Source organism: Mus caroli, chromosome 2 (assembly GCF_900094665.2).
Source record: "Mus caroli chromosome 2, CAROLI_EIJ_v1.1, whole genome shotgun sequence".
NCBI lineage: Eukaryota > Metazoa > Chordata > Mammalia > Rodentia > Muridae > Mus > Mus caroli.
In genome coordinates, this window is record NC_034571.1 from 18,648,226 (window position 1) to 18,657,703 (window position 9,478).

At 41.0% G+C, this 9,478-nt stretch overlaps 1 protein-coding gene across 2 annotated transcripts in view; it reads left to right on the forward strand.

Annotated features, from left to right (window-relative positions):
• Gad2 (glutamate decarboxylase 2) overlaps positions 1-9,478 on the forward strand; it is a 67,055-nt gene that overhangs the window by 34,176 nt on the left and 23,401 nt on the right. For both annotated transcript variants that reach the window (XM_029474674.1, XM_021151030.2), the window contains one exon: positions 8,581-8,635. In XM_029474674.1, the coding sequence (XP_029330534.1) occupies positions 8,581-8,635 (55 nt within the window). The remainder of the gene's footprint in view (positions 1-8,580; positions 8,636-9,478) is intronic.

Genomic DNA, 9,478 nt, shown 5'->3' on the forward strand with positions numbered 1-9,478 from the left:
TTTTTTTTTTTTTTTTTTTTTTTTTTTTGGCTAGGTAGGCAGGCCAGTAACCCTCTTCCTACCTGCCACAACAGAAGTTACAGAAATAGAAAGCTGAGCAGGAGGAATCTGAACTCATGGCCAGTGCTCTTCTTACCCACTGGGCTATCTCTCCACCACTCAAACTTTCTATACATCCTTGAGTCAATCCTTAACATTCACATTTGCCTAAGGAAGACTCCTTCATTTCCTGGAGAATTTTAAGATTACCCTAAATTCACACAAAGCACACTTTATATATTCAGAAATCGTTCACAGCCTCCTTTCTCACCCAAGGTCCTGCCACTTCTCTTGTTAACTCTTGCGTGTGTGAACAATCTTCCACTTTCTATCAAAGTGACCCAGCTTCCAAGGTCAAGAGCTTGGTCTACTCTGATGTCTGTGTCACACTGACAACAGCACCTTTCCTCCCTCTGTGTCATCCCAGGCTGTCTCTTTACTCTCTTCTGTTATCTAGACGGTTTTCTATCTTCTGTTTAATTTCAAAACATTTGGGCAAAACATTTTCTTTTAAGGATGATTTGGAAGACGCTTTTTATTTTTATACAGAATAGTCTCACATTTTTTCTCTAAAATGTTTCACTTTTTATTTATTTTCCTTTGTTTTTTGTTTATTTGGTTTTGTTTGTTTTAACTTTATTAGGATTTTTGGACACAGGATTTCTCTGTGTATCCGTGGCTGTCCTGTCTGTAATCCATGCTGACCTTGAACTCAGAGATCTGCCTGCCTCTGCGCTCCCCAGTGCTGGGATTAAGATGTGTGCCACCATCACCTGGCCTATATTCTTTTTTATAAAATCGGTTTTTATGTAATATATTTTGACCATATTCTTTCCTCTCCTCCAATTCCTCCGGGATCCATCCTCCCCACCAAATTTCATCTTCTTGCTATCTCTCCAAAACAAACAAAAACTAAATCAAGCAAAGAAATAAGCAACAACAACAAAATCCAATAAGAAAAAAAATTACTCAAAACAAAATGAAACAAAAAGCCCCCACAAAAACACCAGAGTTCATTTTGTGTCCTGGGCTTGGCGCCTTCCCTGGAGTGTGCTTGATATATCTATCCAGTGATGCTCTACCAGAGAAGCTGATTTTCCCTATTCTTACTGATTTCCATTTGAGATAGCTTCTTGGTTAGGGTGGGGGCCCTTGTCTATGTCCCCTTCTCAGTGTTGAGATATTTTTCTAGACTGAATCCCTGTGGGTCTTGTGTATGCTGTCGCAGTGTCTGTGAGTCACTATGAACGTCAGTCCAGTTGTTCCTGAAGTACTCTCTCATCTCTTTCAGCTTCCCCTTCCAAGCACATCCCTGACTCCAGAGGGGAGGAGTCTGATGACATCCCATTTAGGACTGAGTGTTTCTAGTCTCTCACTCTCTGCTCATTGTCCATTTGTGGGTCTCTGTGTTAATTGCCATCTATTCTAAGAAATCTCTCTGATAAGAACTGAGCAGAAGGGCGTGGTGGCGCATGCCTTTAATCCCAGCACTCGGGAGGCAGAGGCAGGCAGATTTCTGAGTTCGAGGCCAGCATGGTCTACAAAGTGAGTTCCAGAACAGCCAGGGCTACACAGAGAAACCCTGTCTCAAAAAACAAACAAAGAACTGAGCAGAGCTCTGCTCTATGGGTAGCTCAGTAGATCATTAGGAATAATGTTATTGCTATGCCCCTTTAGCAGAATGATAGTACTAGGTTGTGGGTTAAAATGGGGGACCCGCATCCAGCCCAGGGCTCAGGCCACTGCTACACCGAACGGGCGGGCGTCCCCACCCCCACCCCATCCCACCCCTACCCCCCACCCCTCCACCCCCCACCCCACCCCCGCTCCAGTCCCTGCAGAACTGCCAGAGTAGGTTCATACCCTCAGGCACCACTTGGTGCCAAGGAAGAGGTGAGCTGAGAATAGAGTGAGGGACTGCAGCCTAGCCTGGGACAAAAGAGAAAAGGGGAGGAGAGCGCTCCAGCTGGTTCCCTCCAGGAGAAGAGTCCTTATCTGCTTTGTTGGGGCTTGGGTTGGTGGATTACAGCTCTGTCTGGAAGAGCTGAGAGGCCTCCCATGGGAGATTAGACGTGTGGCTCTTTAGAGGAAGACCTGCTCCATTGCTCCAGTGCAGCGGATCAGTTCATGGTCTTAAGACATTTAATGTAGAAAGGCAGAGAGAGGGAGAAAATAGAGAAATAGAGGCCAACCATGGGAATGTGGAGAGAGGGGGAGCAAGAGGGCAAGAGAGAGGGGCAAGAGTAAGAGAGTCAGGAGGAAGAGAGTAAAAGCAAGAGAGGGAGGAGGGGGAAAGCAGCCCCTTTTATAGTGGGGCAGGCTTACCAGGTTGTTGTCAGGTAACTGTGGGGAGGAGCATACCTGGCTATTGCCAGGTAGGGGTGGAGTCCAGACAGAATACCAGGAGCTTGGGGTGTTGCCCTATGTGACTGATGGCCACAGAATTATGGATCTGGGGCCTTGTGTAAGGATCCTAGTATCTAAAAGTGTGGCAAACTTCCCTCCATCCCCTTCAGAGTTATCTGCTGGGTCTCCAGGGTTTAAACCTACCTCTACCAGAAAACAAGCCCACACTAGGTAGGGCCATGGCCTGTTTTTAGTTTCTTGGCCACCTAGCAGTATTTTGAGCCTCATAACATCAATTAGAGCAGTTTGTTGAGATAGGGTCTCACTATGTAGCTCAGGTTGTCCGGGACCTCACTACAAAGACTGGCTTCGAATTCTCAGAAATGCTTTTGCTTCTGCCTCCTGAATGTTGGGACTAGAGGGCTGTGCATTCACCAATACATTCAGCTACATTGTTAGTTTTTAATGTTCTACAAAAGCCATTGGGTTGGTTTGGTTGGTTGGTTGTTGGTTGTTTTGTTGGTGGTGGTGACGGTGGTGGTGGGTTCTTTCTTAGCCTCACATGTTATTTAGAATAGCAAAGCATGATTTAGTACATGGTGTTGTATATTAGGCAGAGTTTTATATTTTGTATTTTATAGTGTTTATGCTTCCCACCCCATTTAGTCCTCATAGAAAACTCAAGGCAAGTGCTCCTGCTTTATAAATGAATAAAAAGAAAAATGCATCACTTCTAATATAGCTAGTTAGACTTGGATCTGGGATAGAATCCAATTCTTTCATCCTCAGCTATCCCTTATCTACAAAGTAAGCAGTGATAATTCTCTTGCATTGTTGGCCAGGAACACATGAGAAAGCATAGCATGGTGAATACTTCTAAGCCTGGCTATTCCTTATCACTGCCAGAGGCACTGCAACATTGGTAGCAATATTTGTGAGTCCTCTCTTCCCACATGAATGCTCTGGACAAAACCATGCCTATTTCCTAATAATTAAAGAAAATCTGGTAGAAAATTTTCAGTTTCTGAAGGACTGTAAGCAAGATCAGTCACTACTCAGCACCTTTATGTGACCATCTAGAAGCCTACATAGAGATATGTCCTTTCTCTATTAATGAGTTCCATGTATAGATACATCCTTTCCATTGCGACCTTCATATAGGAAGATAGTTTCCACTTTGGGGTGCACAGATAGGCAGGCATGAACCACAGGCCACAGTCTACAAAGACTTACTAATCTGGTATCTTACCACAAAGAGTTTCCCAAATGACTAATGTCTTTCTGGGATTTTGACCCAGGCAACTTTGTATCTGACACTACAGTGTGACTTTTTAAAAAGCTACACTTATCAAAAACTTCAATAAGAAATGGTCATGCCAGACCCCCAGCTTGGATCAACATCCCTCACCCAGCTGGCAGTGCCTTCTTCCACACTAATGGCTGGCACCAGTGGTTACCATGAGCTCACCAGCTTTTGAATGTGTGAATATGAAAGGCATTTATAATATAGAGATCCTGGGTAGGCCTGATTGGCCAGACATAGAGGATGCAAAGCTGTCATACAGAGCTTCTTATGTACTACACAGTGCTTATCTGGAAAGGCTAGAAACCAGACAAGCAGCTATGAACCCCAAGAATAGCCTGCTGGTGTTCACCCGATGTTCTCTGGCCCCACAGCATACAGGCAGGCAGAGGGTGTCTATGTTACATCTAGAGCCCCTTCTGTTTGCTGGGTGATAGCCACAAGGGCTCTGAACTATGAATCATATGAAAAGCCTTTAGCTGGCTTGTTACTTTATTACAGTGATACCCAGACTGAGTATACACTTCTAAAGCATTATTTCCCTGCATGTGAACCTGGGTCTATCTGCATCATAATCATCTGGGCACATGTTAGAAATGCAGCTTCCTATATATTTGTCTATCTATCGTTTCCCTCCCATGTTAGCACGGGAGAAGCCCTGGAGTATAAACTATTCTGTCACCTTGCACAGCAAATCATAAAATGATATATGCACGTTTTAAGCACTTATAAATATTTTTTCAATAACTTAATCCTTCTACTCTATACTGACTTACTGATTCAAAAATCCCTAAGATTAAAGTCAAGGAATACACATTTTAAAGTAGTATTTGGGTGTTTTTTATAAGGTGTGCTACATATTAGACATTGGTGTGCCAAAGCAATCCATTTAATACTAGGATCAAAAAAATGAAAAGGTTCGCTGTGCGTGGTGGCGTACACCTTTAATCCCAGCACTTGAGAGGTAGAGGCAGGCAGATTTCTGAGTTCGAGGCCAGCCTGGTCTACAGAGTGAGTTCCAGGACAGCCAAGGCTACACAGAGAAACCTTGTCTCGAAAAAAACAAAAAAAAAAGGAAGAGAAGAGAAGAGAAGAGAAGAGAAGAGAAGAGAAGAGAAGAGAAGAGAAGAGAAGAGAAGAGAAGAGGTTCTTACATTAGCTTTGTTCAGACAACCATGTTGAGATTTCAAGGGTGTATGTTCTCTGTCATGCCTGGAAGACACTGTCTATCAACAGGAAATCTGAACCTCTGGCCCTCACAATGGCTCTGTCTCCTCTTCTGAGATTTTTCTGGAGCCTTGGATGTAGAGGTGGCATGCTGGACTTAGGCATGGTCACTTTTTCTCTGCATTTTGCCCAGCTGAAGATCTCAATAATAGCCCCATCGATTGCAAAAAAGAAATGTCTTTGATGAGGGGGATACATGCACATATGATCAACAGTAAATGGTCTCATCATGTATGTGCATGTGTGTAAAGAAAAGATCTGGAGTTGGGAAATATGAGAAACAAGGCAGGAGGAGCTAGAGGAGGAAGGGAGTGTAGAAGTTATATAGATATAATGCCCACATATGAAGTTCTCAAAACAAAATAAAATTAATAAAAACAATGATAAGTCTTATGTCCACAGCCCCAAACTGTCTGTGTGGTCAGACATTAATATTCTCAGATACCACTATGAACATGTAATAGGAAGTGAATTATGCATTCACTGCTGTTTCCCAGGCAGGCTTAGGTGATAATTCTGATTCCTGAAAGCAGGATGTTATTATCAAAGAATACAACCTCTCCTCAGTTTTCTTCAGGGATGTGGCCACTGGAAGACTGTCTATCCATGCTCCAGTAGATGGGCTCGAATCCATTCACATACAGGCAGCATGAAGTGCATTCAGTGGTTTAGAAAAAAACATAGATGTGCACATAAAGTTCAGAGGGGAAATGGTGATGGTGAAGACAGGATAAGATGTGGAGGGGAAATGACGGGGGTGGATTTGATCAAAACACATTAAATGTGAGTACCAAATTCTCAGACAATTAAAAAGAAGAATCTAGCCTTTCCAAATAGCATTACTAATCAAAATGTCCCTCTAAGTTTGTCCTGGAAGCTTTATGTTTATTTTTTGTTATAATCCCTGACTTTTGGCAGCCCCTTGTATCAGGTGGTCATTTCCCCTCTCAGCCGCCTCCTCCTCCTCCTCATTTGCTAAATGAAATAAAACTAGAGCAGCACCTTGAGGTCATTCCCAGGTCTAATATGCCCCAACTCTTGACCATTCAGTGACAGCTGACTGGTTTATATGTAACAAAACACCCTGATATAGTTTGATGAGTAAATAGAGATTATCAATCCCCGCCCAAGACTTTCCAAGCTTGTAGGAAGTAGAGAAATTTAAGAGATGTGTAGCCAGTTTCTAAGAGTTTTCTTTGAAGTTCCATGTTTCTATACAAAAATACCATGGCAATTTTAACTTACTTAAAACTTTAAGAGAGAAATACATTGCCAAACTTTCCTCTGAAGTTTGAACAGTTTGATGGAAGCAGGATGGAACATTCTGTGAAGCAAGACACAGCTTCATCAATAAATAGTGGGTCACAACCCTATCTAGGGTCACTTACCTGTGGAGATCATGAAAAATCTCCCAACAGTAAAAGGTTTATGATTGTGAAATGAGCAAATATTAATTTAAAGTCAACATGAAGTGATTCCAAGATGTTTCTGGCAGCATTCAGTCATGTTTGTATCCTGCAACTTCACTACAGACTTGTTTCTGAACACCGTAAAAAGGACACTTTGTTCAGTGCATGCCTGCGTGCTGCACAATACCAGCAACCATGACCCGCAACAACCTGACGAAGATTTAAGGCTATTGTAAGCTATGAATTGCTGTGATTTTACTGCACTAAAAAATTTTCTGGTGCTGTAGAAACCCAAAGGTTTAGTGACAGAAATCGAAGACTTTTAACAGGGTTTCTTGTCATACTTCACCATATATTTATCAGATTACTGTGTCATTGGATTATATGTTGGAATGATTTTTTTTAATTGCTGTTATAAACACATTGGTCAACTCTGGAAAATCCAAAAGATGCGCTACATCCTGGAGCATAAAGTATTCAGCCACGGTTTAATTCTTTGTGTAAAATTAAATGTGTACATGTATCACAACGGTAGGTGTGTTTGCTTTCTTTGTTAACAAATGGTAAAATTATATTCATGCAAAAACTAATGTAAGTTTCTTGGCTAGGTAAATAGTTCAGTCTACAGTACTTGTCTTTCAAACACAAAGTCATGAGTTCAACCCCCAGAATTCATGTTTAAAAAAGCTAGGCCTAGTGGTGAGATTAAGACAAGCAAATTGCCTGGGGCTTGCTGGCCAATCAGCCTACCCTACTTGGTGAGTTTCAGGCCAGTGAAAGATTCTACCTCAACAGAAAATATGGCCTATGGCCAGAATCTGAGAACCAGCCTTCACAGACGTGCATACACACCAGCTTGTATGCCTGTAAACATGTCTGCCTATATACACATGAGCATGTAGACACAGGCATACACCCATGCAAACAAGATAAATTTATTTAATTTATTATCAGTGTTTACTTGGGTACCTGCTCTATATCTATGTATCCAGAATTATACAAAAATTTCTCAGGCAAAGGAGACCATGAATAGGAAAAAAAAATGTCTCAGAGGGCTGGTCTATGAAATCTTGAATAAAAGGATATTCTGAGAATCTATGAAGGATGGAAAATGTAGGGTGTAGGATGCTTGTGGAAGCTCACTCACAGCTCCATTTCTCTCTTTCATTTCTGCCTCACAAGAGTCTGGACAATGTGACACTCTGGCCTTGAGGACTTACTCTTCATAGCGAATATACCTGTAATACCTTTTGCTAGATTGCAATGACACTCCAGTCTCTAGTAACTTATCCATTACTGTTGACTAAGTAATTTCACATGAATTACTTTGCTCTGCAGAGCCATCTAGGCCAGTGGTTCTCAAAGCTTTGAGGTTTAATGTCTGCTGTATATTCCAACTATTTTGTCATGCTTCATTTTTAAATATGTAATAAAATGTAACTGACATACTCTCTCTAGAATTTTCAGATTTTTTTAAAGACTAAAGAGAAGTTAGAGAATGAATCTATATTCATTCTCACATAATTTTGGAAAGACACCATAGGTATAATGAAGTACCCAGTGGTCACTGTGTGTTTGGGAAAGAAATGGCATCAGAATTCAATGATGCCTCTCCTTCTCCTGCCTTTGTATCTAACTGATGATCATAGTAAGTAAAGAGTTATCTCTGTCCTTTAGGAAAGAGATATATTGGGAACAACATGATATTTCTTCCTCATGTGTTTTTCTGTCTGAGTGTTTGAGATTTGAGTCCTGAAGTTTTGGCTTGCTTTATGCTTTCATACTATGTGGTACATGGGTGCTTTGGGGCCCCACATTTTCATCCAAATGTCTCACAATGGATTTTCTCTTCATAAAAACTATATATACACCCATTGGAAGGTTTGGAGTGAAAATTTGTTCTGAATTTCTTTTTCATTACCAAATTGCCTTTTTCCCAAAAAGGACTGTTTCAATTTAATCAAAAGGATGAGTTTTAACAGACTGCGGGCAAAGGAGAGGAGCTGTGTGGCTATTTTACCAAGACATGGTGAGATCTACTGTCTCCCAAACAATGTGAAGCAATGGTCACATGTCATATAAGGAGATAAATACATTTGCTTCTATTCCTAGAGACGGTCAACAAGCTATCTTAATTGGGCACTAGTGAATGATATGAGCTGGTGCCAACTCTCTTGAGGCTCCCTCCATATGCTGTGAAGACATCAAAGCAAACTAGTCCAGACAAACCAACATATATTCCTTTTTTTCTTACAGAGGGAAAATGATTCCATCTGATCTTGAAAGAAGAATCCTTGAAGTCAAACAGAAAGTAAGTGATTTTGACACAGTAATATGTATTTTGATTTATAACATTTAAAAAGGTTATTTAGGTTTCATTTTTTAGAAAGGATCCAAATCTCTATCTCAAAGCTTTAACTAGACTATGGATTTTTTTCATGCAATCATCATTTTGGTCTGAGTATGCACACACACTCACTCACTCACTCACACACACACATACACACACACGCACACACACATCTGTGAAACATCACTGTCTATAAACCAACAGTATAGTCAGGACAGCCTAGAGTGATCATATCTGTGACATTCATCCACCCTCTTGTAGCCATATCATATTATTTAAATTGGTTTTCATGTTGTTATGACATATATATATGTGTGTGTGTGTGTGTATGTGTGTGTATATATACACACACAACACACATATATATGTCACATATATATACACACATATGTGTGAGAAGTATATGTATATGTGTATATGCATTTTATAAAAGTTTAAGATAGATATTTATACAGAGATGATGTTCCAAAGCCTCCTTATGTGCTGAGCTTGGCACACATATGAACAACCCTTCTCATAGCTAAGAACTAGAATGCTCATGCAGCATGTGATTGATGGTCACATGTTAAACCATACAGCTGATTCTGAAGGCACACATTTACAACTCTTTTTTTTAATTTTTATTAGGTATTTTCCTCATTTACATTTCCAATGCTATCCCCAAAGTCCCCCATACCCACCCCCCACTCCCCTACGCACCCACTCCCCCTTTTTGGCCCTGGCGTTCCCCTGTACTGGGGCATATAAAGTTTGCAAGTCCAATGGGCCTCTCTTTCAAGTGATGGCCTATTAGGCCATCTTTTG